Source organism: Heptranchias perlo, chromosome X, assembly GCF_035084215.1.
Source record: "Heptranchias perlo isolate sHepPer1 chromosome X, sHepPer1.hap1, whole genome shotgun sequence".
In the NCBI taxonomy this organism is placed as follows: domain Eukaryota; kingdom Metazoa; phylum Chordata; class Chondrichthyes; order Hexanchiformes; family Hexanchidae; genus Heptranchias; species Heptranchias perlo.
In genome coordinates, this window is record NC_090370.1 from 2,879,626 (window position 1) to 2,899,274 (window position 19,649).

General features: G+C 45.2%; 2 protein-coding genes across 2 annotated transcripts in view; one reads left to right on the forward strand and one right to left on the reverse strand.

Annotated features, from left to right (window-relative positions):
- Positions 1 to 10,615, reverse strand: LOC137307151 (uncharacterized). The gene is made up of 3 exons (XM_067976483.1): positions 10,134 to 10,615; positions 7,704 to 8,317; positions 1 to 2,737 (listed from the first exon to the last, which is right to left on the reverse strand). Exon 3 carries the CDS (start codon positions 1,706 to 1,708, stop codon positions 566 to 568), a length of 1,143 nt encoding a protein of 380 aa, XP_067832584.1. The 5' UTR covers positions 1,709 to 2,737; positions 7,704 to 8,317; positions 10,134 to 10,615; the 3' UTR covers positions 1 to 565.
- LOC137307153 (carboxy-terminal domain RNA polymerase II polypeptide A small phosphatase 2-like) overlaps positions 10,295 to 19,649 on the forward strand; it is a 23,125-nt gene continuing 13,770 nt past the window's right edge. Inside the window, exon 1 of the mRNA XM_067976486.1 lies at positions 10,295 to 10,625. Within this exon, the coding sequence (XP_067832587.1) occupies positions 10,553 to 10,625 (73 nt within the window). The 5' untranslated portion in view covers positions 10,295 to 10,552. The remainder of the gene's footprint in view (positions 10,626 to 19,649) is intronic.

Sequence of the window (19,649 nt, forward strand, 5' to 3'; positions counted from 1 at the left end):
TTATAGTCCAACAATTTTATTTTAAAATCCACAAGCTTTCGGAGGCTTCCTCCTTCCTCAAGTGAATGTGGAAATGAAATCCTCGAACCTATCGCATTTATAAATCACAGAACAATGCCTGGTGATTGCAGAGAGTCTTTTCAACTGCCCGTTGCCAAGGCAACCAAAGTGTTCAGACAGATAGGTGTTACCTACAAGGCCACCGAATATACAAATGGCCAGAACTAAAAAAACAGATGATGTGGAGATGCCAATTAAAAAAAGAGCGAGAGAGGCAGAAACATATCGACAGCAATTGACCCGTTATATTAAAAACAGATAACATTTGTTCGCTGGTGGGGTAACATGTAGCGTGACATGAACCCAAGATCCCGGTTGAGGCCGTCCTCATGGGTGCAGAACTTGGCTATCAATTTCTGTTCGACGATTTTGCGTTGTCGTGTGTCTCGAAGGCCGCCTTGGAGAACGCTTACCCGAAGGTCGGTGGCTGAATGTCCTTGACTGCTGAAGTGTTCCCCGACTGGGAGGGAACCCTCTTGTCTGGCGATTGTTGCGCGGTGTCCGTTCATCCGTTGTCGCAGCGTTTGCATGGTCTCGCCAATGTACCATTATCTGGGGCATCCTTTCCTGCAATGTATGAGGTAGACAACGTTGGCCGAGTCACAGGAGTATGAACCATGTACCTGGTGGGTGGTGTCCTCTCGTGTGATGGTGGTATCTGTGTCGATAATCTGGCATGTCTTGCAGAGGTTACCGTGGCAGGGTTGTGTGGTGTCGTGGACGCTGTTCTCCTGAAAGCTGGGTAATTTGCTGCGAACGATGGTCTGTTTGAGGTTGGGTGGCTGTTTAAAGGCGAGTAGTGGAGGTGTGGGGATGGCCATAGCGAGGTGTTGTCGTCATTGATGACATGTTGAAGGCTGCGGAGAACATGGCGTAGTTTCTCCGCTCCAGGGAAGTACTGGACGACGAAGGGTACTCTGTTGGTTGCGTCCCATGTTAGTCTTCTGAGGAGGTCTATGCGATTTTTCGCTGTGGCCCGTCGGAACTGTCGATCAATGAGTCGAGCGTCATATCCCGTTCTTACGAGGGCGTCTTTCAGCGTCTGTAGGTGTCCATCGCGTTCCTCCTCGTCTGAGCAGACCCTGTGTATTCGCAGGGCTTGTCCATAGGGGATGGCCTCTTTGACGTGGTTAGGGTGGAAGCTGGAAAAGTGGAGCATCGTGAGGTTGTCCATGGGCTTGCGGTAGAGTGAGGTGCTGAGGTGCCCGTCTTTGATGGAGATTCGTGTGTCCAAGAAAGAAACTGATTCTGAGGAGTAGTCCATGGTGAGCTTGATGGTGGGATGGAACTTGTTAATGTTATTGTGTAGTCTCTTCAGTGATTCTTCGCCGTGGGTCCATAGAAAGAAAATGTCGTCGATGTATCTGGTGTATAGCGTTGGTTGGAGGTCCTGTGCAGTGAAGAAGTCTTGCTCGAACTTGTGCATGAAAATGTTGGCGTATTGGGGTGCGAATTTGGTCCCCATGGCTGTTCCGTGTGTTTGGGTAAAGAACTGGTTATCGAAGGTGAAGACATTGTGATCCAGGATGAAGCGGATGAGTTGTAGGATGGCGTCTGGAGATTGGCTGTTGTTGGTGTTGAGTATTGATGCTGTCGCAGCGATGCCGTCATCGTGGGGGATACTGGTGTCGAGTGCCGAGACATCCATTGTGGTGAGAAGTGTTCCTGGTTCAACTGGTCCGTGGGTACTGAGTTTTTGTAGGAAGTCTGTAGTGTCGCGACAGAAGCTGGGGGTTCCCTGTACGATGGGTTTCAGGATGCCCTCGATGTATCCAGAGAGGTTCTCACACAGGGTTCCGTTGCCTGATACGATAGGACGTCCGGGTGTGTTGGCTTTGTGTATCTTTGGGAGGCAGTAGAAGTCTCCCACGTGGGGAGAACGTGGGATGAGAGCCCGTAGGATGCTTTGAAGGTCTGGATCGAAGGTCTTGATCAGTTTGTTGGACTATAACTTGGTGTTGTAAAATTGTTTACAATTGTCAACCCCAGTCCATCACCGGCATCTCCACATCACGTTCAAAATTAGTTCAGGAGATCACTCTGGCTCAGTGGGTAGCACTCTCACCTCTGAATCAGAAGGTTGTGGGTTTAAGTCCCACTCTAGAAACTTGAGAAGCATAATCTAGGCTGACACTGCAGTGCAGTACAGAGGGAATGCGGCACTGTTGGAGGTGCCATCTTTCAAATAAGACATTAAACTGAGGTCCTGTCTGCCCTCTCAGGTGGATGTAAAAGATCCCCAGGCAGTATTTGAAGAAGAGCAGGGGAGTTCTCCCCAGTATCCTGGCCAATATTTATCGCTCAACCAACATTCTTTCCTTCTTTCATAGAATCATACAGCACAGGAGGAAGCCATTCAGCCCATCGTCCCTGTGCCAGCTCTTTGAAAGAGCTAGTCCCACTCCCCTGCTCTTTCCCCATAGCCCTGCAATTTTTTCATTGTGTATATCCAATTCCCTTTTGAAAGTTACTATTGAATCTGCTTCCACCATCCTTTCTTTCTTCTCATGGGGGGAGGTGTCACAGCTGAGTCCAAACATGTCCTCATCGCACATCCACACACACTTTCCTGTAGAAGTCACTGGATGGAGATCAGCAGCAGGAAGCTGGCTGACCTTTGTCCTCCATAGTGCAGAGGTGCAGAAGTCAATTGTAGCCCCTCCCATCGCCACGCCAACTGAAACCATGGAACAAAGTCTTTTAACAAGGAAGTGCCTTTCACCTCTCTCCAGACTATTTTCTGCAACATTCTAAAATCCCATTAGCTGGGATTGAAGTAAAAATCAATCATCAGCTACATTCCAATAACCTGTTATCAAATTAGTTTAAACTTCTATCTGAATGACTTGGCATTGTAAATATTGAAAGAAAGTACAAAAACATATTAACACTGGGGCTTGGGTGCACTCTCTGCTTTCGATTCTTTCCATCCTGTGCCAGTTTTAAAACTTCATTACACGCTGACCATATTTACATTGCCACAGAGACACTAATCGAGACTGGGCCTGTGACAATTCATTAAGGTGGCCCCCCACAGCACTGACTGAGGCAGTTCCAATGATCTGTATCTCCATATTTGTCCTGCAAATAACAGTAAAAGAATTATTAACATTTGCGCTAACCTTATTAAAACGCTGATGACTACCAGTCAGGAAGGTTCCTTAGTCTGTCCTAGACAATTACATATAGAAGGAGAATGGGAAAGGGAATGGGGAGGAAGTGGGAAAATGGGCCTGTTTAAAATCAGCCCCTGAGAAAGACCTAAATCCAGTGCAGGCGAGGGTGGCCTCCTGCTGCGCTGAAATCTCTGATTCTATGTTTTGTGCATGCCAGAAGATAATAATTTAAACAGCTACAGTCAACTACAAATTCAAAATAGATCCAGGTTTTCAGTTTAGATATAAATGAAGCCTAGAGATGAGTGTGTTTCGTAGTCAGACATAACTCCTCGGGGGTACAGGGTTGCCAACTCTGGCTGGTCGTATTCCTGAAGGTTTCATCACATGACCTCCCACCTCCAACCCCACGCCCAGTCAAACAGCCTTTTTCCCCAACTCCAATATTTCTATAACTAATAAAAACGTTCAAAGTAAATGAAAAAGATCAAACCTTTTTTATGCTCCTATTATTTTTCTCGCAGCAGTGTCCAGGAGATTAATCTTCAATTCCTGGAGACTCCAGGACAATCCTGGAAGGTTGGCAACCCTATCGGGGGGCCGATGTGCACATTTAATAGAGGTGAAGGCAGGGACTTTCCAAAAAAAATTGAGAAACACACGCTTTCCTATCTTCCATTGATGAGTGAAGAATGACAGATTTGAAATGCCTCTCTTGAAGCTAGTCCGCTCTTGATGCCTTGACTCAGTGGGTAGCATTCTCACCTCTGAGTCAGAAGGTCATGGGTTCAAGTCCCACTCCAGAGACTTGACCACATAATCTAGGCTGACACTCCCAGTATCAGTAATGAGGGAGTGCTGCATTGTCAGAGGTGCCGTGTTTCGGGTGAGACATTAAACTGAGGCCCTGTCTGCCCTCTCAGGTGGACGTAAAAGATCCCACGGCACTATTTCGAAGAAGAACAGGGGAGTTCTCCCCGGTGTCCTGGCCAATATTTATCTCAACCAACATCACTAAAAAACAGATGATCTGGTCATTATCACATTGCTGTTTGTGGGACCTTGCTGTGCGCAAATTGGCTGCTGCGTTTCCTACATTACAACAGTGACTACACTTCAAAAAGCACTTCATTGGCTGTAAAGCACTTTGAGATGTCCTGAGGGTACAGAGATAGGGAGCAAAGAACAGGGCTGAGGTATGTGATTTCCTGACATGAACTCCCTGGTATCACACCTTACATCTCACACCTCTACGTTCTCAGTAAGAACTCTGTGGGGTCATTTAGCGAGACTCTGCACGGGGAGGCGGAGTAATACGAGTTGCCTGCTACAAGAGTAGATTTCCCGAGACATAACTCCGTGCACTGGCAGTGCAGATCAGGAATTCAGTCACGTGGGGTCAGTGGATCCCACAGGATTGTCTGCCCGTCAAAATGAATGGACGGAAGATCCTATGGAGCATGTTGATCTCTGTGGCTGAATCCCTGCTGTGTGCTCTCAAGCTTTGTTTTCTCATTCCCATCTCGGGGAGTGACCCCTTCTACATCGCTCTCCCGTCAACCTCCCATTTGTTAGGGGAGCGTAAACGTTTGTAGCTGGCTCCCCACATTTAGTCCACTGCACCAAGAGGCCTTAATCCGACAGCTGATTCATAGATCCTGATTTTCGTGGGTCTATGATGCAGATCTGGTTCTTCTTAACTCAGTAGCACAGCCTGCAGAGGGCGAGTCTCGCCTCGGCTCCCAGCTGCACCCCTCGAATGTAACAGCTCTTTATATCTCATCTTTGTTTCCTCTTTTTTTGCCTCTCTCTTTTCCTCTCTCCACCACCCACTGAGTCTTTGCAGACTGCGGGCATGCCGATTGTGGCCAGGAGGGGCAGATGGGTACCTGCTCCCAGGGGCTCATTATCTCCAGTAAAGCAAACCACAAAGAATGACATTAGGCTAGTAATCCAACACCTCCTGGCACAGAGCTCAATTGTTTTGAAGGCGGCGCCAATGTATTTCCGCACTCAGCACAGCAGTGAAGTTGTGCCAAGAGATTTTTCAGGGCTCGGAAATACAAGCTAATAAAAACAGTGAGAGGAATTTGTGCCCTCTCTTTTAAGTAGCTGCTTAAAATGTTTGCTCACTGCCAAATTCTCATTTGCAGCGGTGTCCTCTCATGGCCCCTTTATATTACAGGATAACCTCCTGGCACAGGGTGTTCACTCTCTGCCTCTAACTGAATTTGAAGGTACAGTAGTGTAGTGGTTATGTTACTGGAGTAGTAATTCTGAGATCAAATCCCACCGCAACAGTTTGAGAATTTGAATTCAGTTTTTAAAAAATCTGGCAATAAAAAGCTGGTGTCAGTAAAAGTGACCATGAAGCTGTTGGATTGTCATAAAAACCCATCTGGTTCACTAATGTCCTATAGGGAAAGAAACCTACCCAGTCTGGCCTATGTGTGATTCCAGTCCCACACCATCTCCTAATTGCCCTGTGGTATGGAGACCTTGAACCCCCAAAAATACTCCACATATTTTTGGGGGTTCAAGGTCTCCATACCACCCTCATAGGTGCCTCCTCAATCACAGAGTCCCAGAGATTACTTTTACTATCCCAATACTTAGGTAATTTTCAACCAGCCCTCATTTGTTACTGGTTATCTCAGACGCCATCACATGATCTTCAATATCAGAAGGCAGCAAAGTAGATACTTAAGAGATGTTGGCTACAACTGCCAGATTTATTAAACATTAAATGGATAGGTGAACAGTGGCAATGACACACAGTAGATTTTATAGTAATTATTAAGTTTAACTAACTCCTCAAGTAAGTAAGAAAATAACAAATCATCATGACTACGGTGCTAAACCATACTATACATAATATTGAAGCCTTGGCTCAGTGGTGGCACACTCACCTCTGAATCGGAAGGTCGTGAGTTCAAGTCCCATCCCAGAGACTTGAGCACATAATCTAGGCTGATACTCCAGTGCAGTACTGAGGGAAAGCTGCACTGTTGCAGGTGCCATCTTTTGGATGAGAAGTTAAATCGAGGCCCCGTCTGCCCTCTCAGGTGGATGTAAAAGATCCCATGATACTATATGAAGAAGAGTTGGGGAGTTCTCCCCAGTGCCCTGGGAAATTATCCCTCAACCAACATCACTAAAATAGATTATCTGGTCATTTATCGTGTTGCTGTTTGTGGGACTTTGAGGAATGCAGATTGGCTGCTGTGTTTCTTACATTATAACAGAGACTACGCTTCAAAAGTACTTCATTGGCTGTGAAGCGCTTTGGGACGTCCTGAGGTCGTGAAAGGTGCTGTATAAATACATGTTCTTTCTTTCTTTATATTGTTACATGGTGATTCATTGCTCTCATCATCCACAGAATCTCTCTAGGCTGACCGTCTCTCTCTGAAAGCTTCAGACAGACTCTCTGATTTAAACAAGACCAGCTGAGAAATGCTTTTCAAGAAAATAATCAGGACTAAGCAAATTTAAATATCTGTATGTTTAACTCAAAAAGAGCTGCCAATCAAACATATATGTAAACCAATCCCTTAAGATGTTTGTATTTGAATGAATGGCTTGCCCCCCTCAGACATCTGGCTCAGACAAAATGACTAATCTGCAAATATTGTGCCCATTTCATCATTGTCTCTGTCCTCCTGAAGTCTGCTACTATCCTCCTCACTGTTTAGTACATTTCCAAGCTTGGTGTCATCTGCAAACTTTGAAATTATGCCTCCTATAAGTCCAGGTCATTAATATATATCAAAAAGAGCAGAGATGCTCATACTGACCCCTGGGGGACACCACTGTATACTTCCCTCCAGTCTGATAAACAACCATTCATCACTACTCTCTGCCTTCTGTCCCTTAGCTAATTTCATATCCATGCTACCACTGACCTTTAAATCCCTTTATGTTATGCTCCTAATTTAATACTTTTCTTCTCTCTGCACGAGCCTAGACAATCTGGAGTTCAAACATAAAGTAACCACGCATAATTCACCTTGACTTTTTTGAAAATCAGGAGACGTTGTTGTAAGGGACTGGTTATTTAGTGCCACGTTCAGACTGAGACCTGGAGTCACTGCACACAAGGCTCACGTTTGGTGGCCGTGGAGACTTTAGACACCAACGGGGTAGAAATTCCTTAGGCGGCAGTGCAAACCAGGCAATAGCGAATCGGCAAAGAGTTCCAATGGAAAATATATTCGGCCGGAGTGTAAAACGGGCCACCAATTCGCTATCGCCTGTTTTGCACCACCGCCCTGGACCAATTTCTACCTCCAACATTCTAATGGTGGAGGTTTCAAGTCTTAGACTTCCCCCCATTGATGAAAAATGGACACTGATGCCCTTTGTTCATTGGAGCCAAGCAGGGGAGATCAAAGGTTAGTATTGCTTCAGAATCAGGATTGTGTCATAATAGCAGGAAATATACTGGATACATTTTCATTCTGGGGCAGGGAAGATATTTGCTAATTCCCCTTCAGCCCATTACAATGTGGGTGAGTAATACTTCACCTGTAAAAGGAACCAAGCAGGCAACAACCATTTTAGGCGAAGACTCTGTCTTGGGACATTCCTCCCTTCCCCCTCTTTATCTTCCTTGGCGGTTGATGATAGCGGAACTGGGAATCTCGGTCACACAGCTTACTGAAGAACTCTCATCGGTTTCCAGGTCTCCTGCTACAGTCAGATCCAAACAGTTCATCAGGAGCGAGGCTTGCTGATTCTGATAATCCGCCCGTCTGGATGCAACAGGGAGGTTGAATTGAAAGGCTTTAAGATCCAGTGATACCCAGCTTCGCTAGTAGGGCTACACATAACATCAGGGTGATCTGTTGCTCAACACATAGGAACGCAAGGCCAATGTCACACCAATAGAAAATAGTCAGCACTCCAGTAGAAGAGGCCTGTGACAGGCAGTGCTGGGAGACACAAACATTTTGCTTCATTCGGGTTTCTTGTTTTTGCTTTCAAATGTTTGCAGTTCCCTGGAGAAATTGGGATTTTCCATTCCATTCAGGCCCATTGAGAGAATAACATATTTCCCACATTTAACCCACTTATCTGGAATGATCCCACCAATAACTGGGAATTTCCATGCATGGGTCAACATTCCTGATGTGGCATACCTGCGATTTAAAGAAAAAAATGGTCAATAGGGTCTGATAGGTGACTACTTTGCCAGCCCTAGCCTCCGACCTGCAACCTCACTCTCTCTATTGCAATCCTTTTTGTCAGCCATGGCTCAGTGGTAGCGCTCTCGCCTCTGAGTCAGACAGTCGTAGGTTCAAGCCGAACTCCAGGGACTTGAGCCCCATAATCCAGGCTGATACTCCAGTGCAGTACTGAGAGAGTGCTACACTGTCCGAGGTGCTGTCTTTCGGATGAAAAAAAGTAATTGTCTCAAGGCAAATATGATATAATGAGTCTGTTTTTACACCCATATGTACTGTACAGGTGATATGGTTGTAGAAGAAATATGGTTGTTACCTCAGGCTTTACTTGTATACAGTAGTTAGGGTCTGTGAAGTGGTGAGCAGGGGTTGGGCAGTCTGGGCAGTATAGTTTTCCACAGTGATCTTTGTGCTATTCTATGAAGATGTACTTGTAATGGAGTAAGACAGACAATGTGACAAATAAAAAATATAATAGGACTGAGTTACTTGGGCTTCAAGGGCTGGATTAGCAGAGCTCAGTGGCTACAAGTGGCCTTAGGGTCGCAGACTGGACTCTCCTACCCTGGGGACCATCAACTTTCTGTTACACTGGGTTGGGAACGCTGCATGTCGCGAGCATGGTGTCTCGATAATGACAGCAGCTGCCTTTTAGTTTATATTGTGAATTGGAAACAATTATTATTCACAAAGATTTATTTCTGCAGATGTGGTTTATACTTATTTATGTAGCTGCAGGGGGTAAGGAAACACTAACAATTTATTTTCCAGGAACCAATCAAAAACACTTGTTTTACTTCTTATGGGCAAAATTCTTACAAACTTCTTTCTAAATTCTCCTCCTCAACTTCCACACCCCAAAACCTCTCGCAAAAGCATAACTTCTAACTCACTGTGAGCAACACCACGACTGATTTGCTGGAATATAAAATCTTGCATCTAACATGTGTCCATCCATCACACTCCAAAAATCACACTTTGTTACAAATGCAAAGTAATTCATCATGAATTTTTCAGACCTGGATCCTGAAATCTACAAGTAACTTACTGACCTCCAATTGACCACAGCAATTTACAAGCCGCTACAATTGCTTAATTTCCCACAGAGAATATATGAGCAATGGCTGTAAACAGACAGGCCAGGTAAACATCATAACCGTGTTCCTGACCCCAGACCACACATGAGCAATGCCAGGGGTGGTCTACTAGTCTATAAAGTGCTAGACTGGTCCTCACTTTTACTTTGCTAGTCTTTCTAAGTTACTATTTATTAATGATGCACATGTTGGGCTCTCAGCTGAAAGTTAATTTCAGGTCAGTTTCCTTGTTTTTTAACATGAAGCACGTCCTTATCAAATCAGTCAATTAAAGTCAAAGCTTTCTGACTGTGGACATGGAACAGGAATTGAAACAGTTTAAATTACAGATAGTTTATGGCAAAACGTCCTGCCCCATCCACATGTAACGTGCTCAGAATGGGGTTAATCTCTGATCATTTCAGAATAAATGTGAAATGATACACCAACCCAGCTCGTTGCAAGTTTAAAAAAAATACTTATTTATTGTTCAGGAAAAGGGAACAAACAGATATATCCCCACCACTACCACCCCAATTGAGGAAATAACGTAAAATATGACTGAACTCAGCGGGTTTCATTCCAAAAGAGTATTAAATATTCGAAATGAATAGCACACGGTATGTAAACAATCCTGGAGAGACGATCATATGTTGGAATGCTATTCACAAAAGCCGGCAGAGTAACCTGCTTACCCCTTTAAGACTCCGGCTTTCCCAATTGTCCAATCAGAAGGTTCAAGGCAGTTTCAAGGTGTCCCAAGTGTCAATTTCTCTTAAAATCTGTCAATAAAAAAAACCCTCTCACAACTATCGCTTTGGACAAATGAGCAGCAAAGCAGACCGGCGTGTGTCTGAGCTCTGAGAGAGGAGCTTGCGCATTAGTGGGACCGAGGTAGAGACAGAGCCCGGTCCAAGGGGGAGGTTGTTTACTTGAAGCCCGGGCGCCTTGAAACGGCCTCGGTCCCATTTGTCCAGTTGTTTTCGCTTCCCTTCTCTGCCCTGTTTGGGGGGTGCTGGAGGAGGGAAGAGTAACTGCAATCTCGAAGATATTTGGGATCGAACTGTGCCGGGGGGGCAGGCATAAAAAAAATAAATCTTGGTGGTTTTGTCCGATGGAAAGAGCATCTATCATAAGACAAGTATCTCGCAAAGAGGAGCATCTCTCGCCTCTGCGATGGAATCCAGGTAAGGAAGGAACTCCGGGGCAAACTTTGTATCTTGTCCCCTCCCCTTCTTAAAGAGAGATTTACGTGCTCTCTTTTTTTAAAAAAACAAACCTTTAAGTGAAGCAGAGAGCGAGCAGTAAATTTACAGCAAAAACAAGTGAATTTTCAATTAAGAAACAGTGATGGGATGTTTTTTCGAACATTGTTTGCAACATCTGCATTCAGTCCAGATGTTTGGTTCGCATTTCCTTAACTTTTTTTTAGTTTCTCTCCTAATTTATGGGGAAACTACCCCATTTCTATTAAGGTTTTTGCTGCACTCTGACTCGCACATATTCCCCTCACCCGGCCAATGTTCCGGGTTTTATTAAAATGAAAATCGTTTCCACGTGAGCTTCGTTTTTGAACTGCAGACACTTAAGGTAAACAACTGTCAACGTTTCGTTCACCTTTTAATGTTTACTGAGTGATTCTCGCCTCGCTATTTCCCTCAGTATTGCAATTCCAAACAGTTTTTTTTTGGATGTAGTTTATTTTTCAAATCTACACTCAATTTTTGTCGTGTTTAATTTTCATGTTGGTTTCTTAGCTGAAAGTTAATTTCAAGTCAGGTTTCCCTTTTTTGATGTAGCGGTTTCTAGCAGTAGATGCATTACCCAGAGCTGCTTTTCAGTTTTTTTTAAAACAGACTAGTCTCTCTCTGGCGCTGCTAGGAATGTTGTGCAGACTGAGGTTTGAGGCTCCTTTAAGGGGAGATGGCGGATCGTTAGTCAAAGGGAGCCCCCCCGTTTGGGATATTCCAGAGCTGCATGGATACCTTGAATTATAACCAATCGTGGGATGGGGTCGGGGCGTGCGCGCGCGGAGAATTAACGATCATTACTTCTGTATCCAGTATAAAGTACACTTTATAATTTAGTACGATGGGGCATACCGCTCCGCACTTAATGGGTCTAGCCGGATTTCCCGAGTACTGCATTAGAATGCCCTGGAGGCAGTGAGAATTCTGGTTTCTTAGTGATAACAAACCACTTGCCCTATTCATAATATTTAAAGTCTTAAAACCAATCTTTGTAGGAGACCAGTCATGCCCAAGGGTGGGTGAGGTGGTCGCCTGTGAGGGTAGGTGAGGTGATATTTTCACCTAACCCATGAGTCAGTCAATGCACATGGGTGATGGCTTGTTACCTTGGCAAAGATTTCAGCTTGTGAATTAGGATAATATCTACACAAGTTGTCGATATGTTCAATTTCACCCCATACTTCCTTGTGGGAGACAAGTGCTTAAAATGGGCATTATAGGTTCAGTGGGTAATGCACTACATGACAGGCAGAACCATGCAGACCAGAAAAGTCACAGGTTTGTATCTGGTCTCTTAGCTGACCTCGCCAGGGTGAAAAGAAAAGACTTGCATTTATACAGTGCCTTTCACGACCTCAGGACGTCTCAAAGTGCTTTACAGCCAATGAAGTAGTTTTGAAGTGTCGTTACTGTTGTAATGTAGGAAACGCAGCAGCCAATTTGCACACAGCAAGATCCCACAAACAGCAATGTGATAATGACCAGATAATTTTTTTTTAGGTTTTGGTTGAGGGATAAATTGTGTGTGTTTGTCTTTGTTCACTTCCTGTTGCACTTTGTTGATACTGCCCCTTATTGGGAGCACATGTTCTATCTGCTGCCTTGTGAGCAACGCCATGGGAGATCTGCCAGTGTACAGATATAGTTGGTATTGGGAGCGATTTTATAGTCGTCATTCAATCGAGGGGTTTAAACAACTTGAAGCTCCAATGCTTCCTAAACATAACCATCAGTGGAACCCTGAGACAAGGCTACAGCCTCAGTTCACTCTTGTGCAGTTGTACTTTTTACACCAATTCACTGTGCAGGTCTGTAGGTGGTTTATTTTGCTGCTTTGATGGTGGGGGAATGTGCCCAGGTTCAGATGTCCTCTGTACTTGATCCACATTGAAATAGAAAATACTGGACCCACACAGCAACCAGTGGGCTTTGCCGGGTATAGGGTGTCTGGTTGGCATAGATAATCTAAATTAGATTTCTAGTTTTCTTTAGTCAGTTAGAATTTGTTTAAATGATCATATTAGTGGTGCCTTCTCAAAGAGGGCACTTGTAAAGCTGTCTTTCTGTTGGTGACACAGAGACAACCCAGTGTCACCCTTATTGGTCAACTCAAAATGGGCATCTGTGCCGAGAAGGCAGTTGCTATTTGACATGTGGATCCTTCATCGGGCAGGTTTATCCATCTCTAGTTCTTCACTTCTGACCAAGGGTTCACACGTGAAGCATTAACTGCTCCACTCCACCAAGGCCTGACCCACTGAGTCTTTCCAGCACTTCCTGGCATTTAGATGGTAATGGGGTGGTTTGAGGTTTTTAGGATTTTGAAAGGAATTGATAGGGTAAAGAGAGAAACTTTTTCTGCTGGTGGGGGAGTCTAGGACAAGGGGACATAACCTTAAAATCAGAGCCAGGCCACTGAGGAGAGAAGTTAGGAAACACTTCTTCACACAAAGGATGGTAGAAGTGTGGAACACTCTCCTGCAAAAAGCAGTAGATTCTAGCTCAATTAATCATTTTACATCTGAGATTGATAGATTTTTGCTACTCAAGGATATGAAGAGATATGGGAATATGGAGCCAAGGCGGGTAAATGGAGTTAGGATACATCTCAGCCAGGTCCTCATTGAATGGCAGAACAGGCTCGAGGGGCTGAATGATCTACTCCTGCTCCTATATTTGGTTCACATTTCCAACATCTGCAATGTTTTGCATTTTAAAAAAAAAAAGTGCATTGAAGTTTGACTGAGGAAATGTGGTCAGTATCGTGTGAAACTGGTTCATTTCGCACTAAATAAACCCGTGCCATATTCATGCATCGGTTGAGTCCTTCAAAATATTTTTTACCGTTCACAGTAGATGCTGGTTTGGCAGAAATATTTGCTAGATTTTTTTTCCTGTTTTGTTTCTTTAATGTTTAATGTTTAAAATTGGAAGCAGTGGGTAAAATACTCAGATTCCTCCCATTTGCTGCCTTGTGTTGTGATTGTTCCATCATCAATACACAATCTATTTCTGCACCTTAGTCAAGGGTCCCTGGTTATATTAAAGTATACCTGTCTTAGTGGATATCTTAAAGCGCTTGCTGTTCAGTAGTATATAGCTGCTATTCCACTGGTTTTCCTGCGTTTCCTAGATTACAACAATGATTACACTTCAAAAAGTACTTCATTGATTGTGTGTGTTCTGTAAAATCTATGTTAACAATATCCAACTCAACTACACCTTTTCCTTGGGATGAAATGCAGGCGGCTGTAATGTTTGCGATGAATTCCTCTCTGTCTAATAATCGTAAGTGATGAATTGTTCAGTCAGCTTCAAGTAAACCCATCCCCGTTCCTAGTTAATGAGGCTCTACTGATTGATCAGTAGATGTGTGTTGTTGTCCGGAGATGTACAGAGCAGAGAGGACCTATGACTAGTGATCTGTACTGAGTTCACTGATCTCGGCCATGGTGACAGTGGGAGTGTTGTAATTGGCCTCCGTGCCCCGGGCTAGGGAGGGTAAAACTAGCCGGGGTTCCTGCTCCTGATCACCATCAAGTACAATTTCACTGGAAAGATTGTGTGGGTTGGATGAGAGCAGGGGTCGGGCTTGGCTGTGATGCACCCATGCTCGACTAGCTTGCTCACGCTCGCCATTTAGGTTCCCACATAAATGGCCACTTGAGTGAGATGCCAGTGCACAAGGGACCCTACCTGCGAGAGCACCAGTACCTTTGGGGCAAGAGGAGGAAAATCCCAATGGACCAAGTCACTTCCTACTTGCTTCATTGTATAGAATTCCTGAACAAAGAATAACTCTTAAATGCACAATCCTGATCTTAATTTACAAAATTATCCTTTTAACACTCTGCCACTCTTAATCTGATCATTCCACAGATGAATCCAGACATCCAGAGGCAGCAGCCCCATTTTAAATCTAGTTGCCATTCTATACTTTTTCCTTTTGATGTCTACCTGAGTTTCTGGGTGACTGCTTTCAGAGGGCAGTAGGATAAGGATTTGCAAATTACTTTAATCTGGGGTTTACAGAAAGCCTGATCCAGGTCCAACACTTCCTGGTAAACCAGTTCACGTGACGCTGGACAGTGAGTCTTGGCAAGCTATTTGACAGTTGGAGGCATCACAGCCAAGCCCAGTCCTGTCCTTGCCCAACCTGCTCCAGCGGTAGTCACTGGGTAGCGATCAGGAACCCGGGCTGGTTTCTTACCATTTGTTGTTAATAGTTGTTATGACTCGGCAACTCATTCCCCTCTTGGTGAATTGTAACACCAGTGCGCTAATATTTAATACCACTGCAACTTGCTGTACCTCTGATGTTTACAACATAGACATTAAAAAGAAAGAAATGGAAATCTGAAAGAACACCAGAAAATGCTGGAAATACACAGCAATCAATAATAATCAGATGTATACCCTGTGAGAACTGAATTTGAACATGGACCATTTCAAATGTCAATTCTTTGAGTTATGGTAATTTCATGCATTAATGCTGCTTTACTTTCATGTAGAAATAACTGACTTATCTGTCTTGCTGCTTTTTAAGTTAGGCCCCTACCTCAGCCCATCTGCTGCCAAAACCCTAATTCGTGCCTTTATCAATTACAGATTCTACTATTCCAATTTTCTCCTAGCTGGCCTCCCATTCTCCGTAAACTTCAGCTCATCCAAAACTCTGCTGTCCATATCCTATCCCACACCAAGTCCCGCTCACCCATCATCCCTGTGCTCGCTGACCTACATTGGCTCCCGGTCCCCCACGCCTCAAATTTAAAATTCTCATCCTTGTGTTTAAATCCCTGCATAGCCTTGTCCCTCCCTATCTCTGCAACCTCCTCCAGTCTGATGAACCCCTTCTCCCATAAACTGTCCGACTCTGACTTCTTGTGCATTCCCACCTTTCTTCGCCCCACCATTGGCAGCTGTGCTTTCAGCCACCTAGGCCCTAAGCTCTGGAATCCCCTCCCTAAACCTCTCTGTCCCTCCCATCCTTTAAGTCACTCCTTAAAACAGACCTCTTTGGCCAAGCTTTTGGTCACCCCTCTTGATATCTCCTTTGCCTTGGCGTCCATATTTTGATTACATCTCTGAACCACTTTGGGCCTTGTTTTCCTGTGTTAACGGCATTATATAATTGCAATTTGGTGGTGGTGAGGCCACTTTTTCTGGATAATTGGGTTCATTCTTTAACTCTTAGGCTGGTAACTTTGATCTCAGTGGCAGTATGGGTGCTGCAATTAGTCTCTGCGCCCCTGGGTTAGAGAGGAGAAAAATCCAGGTTCGTGATCGCCATCCAGCGTGTGTATGAAGGTTGGGTGAATGACAAGATTAGGCTCTGCTGTGGTAGCTCCCTATGGTTAGAGACTGGCAGCATTCATCCTTGGGGCTCGTGTAAAGCTGTGCCCCAGAATATGTCAGCACCTTTAACGGGGGAGAAGGCGGAGGTGAGCAACTGCTGCTTTCAATGTACCAATCAGCACCGGTATTAATCACTGGGTAAGTGGTGTCACTCAGTGGAGTTACTTAGTTACGGGGTTAATGGAATGACAGATGTGCTGGGATTTGTTGGTGAGGTGCTGTTTGTTTTGTTTTAGTAACCTCTGCAAGCATGTATTTATGCTTTTTAATTTTAAAGCTTTCGCCTTGGGTTTTGCCATGTCTTTCCTTTTTATTGCCTTATTCTAACAAGTAGCCTGTTTGTATTGGTTTGTTGATGGTTAATAGATTATATTTTGCTAGATTAATCCCCCCCGCCGCCCTCCTCTCTCTACACCCCCCCCCCCCGCCATTTCTTTCTTCTCTACTGAAGGTGCTATTTCATGCTGGGGTAGGGGCACTGACTCTGCTCTCTGGTAATCAAGCAAGTGGCTATTCTTCATATGTGAGCCAGTAGGAGAGGCTATTCAACCATGGCAGGCAATGCAGGCTAGCCTGATCCTGTCCTTACCAATGTTCATGTGTGCACATTTCCAACAAGTCAGTCTTTGGAGTGCTAGTTCCCCCTCCCCCACCAAAAAAAAGCGTGCGTGTACGTGTAGCCAGTAATTGCATCAATTTTCCTGCTATTTGACCCTCCCTATCTCTGTAACCTCCTCCAGCCCTACAACCCTCCGAGAACTCTGCGCTCCTACGGTTCTGGCCTCCTATGCATCCCTGATTTCCTTCACCCCACTGTTGGCGGCCGTGCCTTCAGCTGCCTAGGTCCTAAGCTCTGGCATTCCCTCCCTAAACCTCTCTGCCTCTCTCTCCTCCTTTTAAGACACTACTTAAAACCTACCTCTTTGACCAAGCTTTTGGTCACATGTCCTAATATCTCCTTATGTGGCTCGGCGTCAAGTTGTGTCTGATTGTACTCCTATGAAGCGTTTTCGGACGTTTTACTACGTTAAAGGTGCTATATAAATGCAAGTTGTTGATGCTATCAGACCCCAGACCTGGAAACTGTTTCAAGGTCGGCGATGTCAATGGGCTGCTGTAGAAGTGGATCTGCACAGCTGAGGCTCACCGGACGTGTCACACTAGTGCTGTCCCTCCTTGGTGGCAAGCTGGCGGTTTTACTTTTATTACAGAACATCCAAGTTTAATTCAAAACAAATGGAAGACTCGTCTTGCTCAGGAGAGGATTTTAGATTCCCATTTAGTATGTGGGCTCGGAGTCGATGAAGTGTGGTCAGAAGGAAAGTGGGCCACATCAAAGAGGCATCTTTAGAAAGTATATCATAAACGTTCCCTTGACTTTTAAACATGCTTTTAACATTAAACGGTGATGCGTCCTTCTATTTTCTCTAGCTTTGAGATGGACGATCCCAGGTTCTATCCACCCCGGTCTGTGCAGCCATGGCTTGGGTGACGGGCCTCGGGGTTAGGGAAGGGAGAGATCGCCTCGGACTCCTGCACCCAATCGTAATGAAGTAATTCCCGCCAGAAAGTGCGCGCGTGCGCCGCTGATGTCCGATAACGACCAGGAGCGGGCTTGGCTGTGACGTCAGCCGCGGCGGGACACTCGAGCGCATGCGCGAGGTAATGGCGGGCGGCTTGATGAGTGTGGATCTGTACTCGAGTGAGTGAGTCGCCGCCTTCTGGCGAGTAGGAGAGAAAATAAGAGTAAAATTGAAGGACGCTGATTTTATACCCACTGGGCTTGGGGGGGGGGGGGGGGTGGAGGAGGAGGAGAACTGCAGCTTCTCAATTGGTGCAACATATAATTTGTAGCATTTTACAAATGCAGCCCTCCAGTCATTATGGTTGCTGCCCTTGGCAACCAACATCCTCGGATGATGTTCTGGGTGGCGTGTTTTATGAAGTGTTAATAATAGGGTAGATCTAATGCCACTATGACTGGGTGGTCTTTGAGTTCCAGAGTTTGTAAATGGGACCAGAGCTTGATGCCTGGTCTGTGCTGAGTTAGCTGATCGCAGCTAGGGCAGACCTAGGGACACGACCATTGACTTCAATCAGCACCACTGAGCTAGGACAGTGGATGAGAGGAAATGAGCCAGATGACTCCAGTTACTCAATTTCCTAGGTGAGGATAGGATTAGGCTTCAGTTTGATGTCCCCTGTAGTTGAAGAGCCTACTGACATTCTCTGTCTAGGCTCACATGTGAAACACAGTCACTTGTGGTGAGGTACCAGAGGGCTAATGCAATCCATGGAGCTGTACCTCAGCTAAGAGTCGGTGCCTTCACGAAAGGAGGGGAGAAAACCAGGAGTTTTTTTTTTAGAAAGTACATGCAGGCTCTAGTAATTGGGTGGGATTTGTAAGGGAGCCTTTAATAACTAATTTAGTAACCGTTTCAGGACAGGCAGTGCTATTACTGGGGTGTGGTGTGTGCACACGTTTGCTGTATCTCAGCACAGGAATCTGCTCAAACTACTTTGCCAAGAAATGTTACGCTGTGATCCGCACTTCACGAAACCAGAGATCAAAACAACCACATGGCAAACTTCTGAACCACACCCTATGTGATCAGTCCAAATCATTTGGTTTAAAAGCAGCATTCTTCATAACCAACACCGATCTAATTGCAGTTATGTGTAAAGTACTAATCAGAATGAAAAACAATCGGAAACTACTTGGATCAGAAGCAGTCCAGTGGGAGTGAATGGGAAGGGGTGACTCTGATAAAGCCACTCTTGCTGTTTGTGATGTCGTGTGGTTCTGTGTTACCTTGTCACCCAATCCCAGCCCCATGCGTTGCCCCCTCCCTTGTATAGGCGGTGAGGTTTAGGGAGGGAATTACAGAGCTTAGAGCCTTGGTGGCTAAAGGCACAGCTGCCAATGATGAGGCGATGCAAGTGGGGGTGCAGAGGAGGCCAAAATTGGAGGAATGCAGAGTTCTCGGAGGGTTGTAGGGCTGGAGGAGGTTACAGAGATGGGATGGGGCGAGGCCATGGAGGGATTTGGACACACGGATGAGAATTTTAAAATTCAACATTTTTGGAATCTTGGGGGCGTGGGCTGGGGTTGTAGGTGTTACAGAAGGGCTAGGAAACGATATCAAAAGGTGGGGAAGGTGGGGTGACAATATTTAACCAGGGAGAGGCCACTTAACTCAGCAACTCTTCAATCCCAGTCACTGCTCTTGACTGAAGTTGACCTTAATTGAGGCCCATCTGAAGCCTGGTGATGATAATTCTTAATTTGGGAGCTATGGACCCTCCTCCCTTGGCAAACAAGCCTTAATCCAAAGTCAACCCTGGAATAATGTTTGACGGGTAAATGACCCTGGAACAGGCGATTTGGCGGAAAGCCGGCATAAACACTTCCCCCAAGGAGCCAAAAACCGTCAGCCTAAGTTTTCACCTACGAACATAGCCAACACAAACACTGTTACAGTCACCTGGTATCCTGCCAGCTTGTTCTGTTGCTTGGCAACATAGGTGCCAGGGATGAGCAAAGTCATTTGGATGACTGATTCTTTGACAGCCTGATTCTGGAAAATGAATAGACTGACTGCA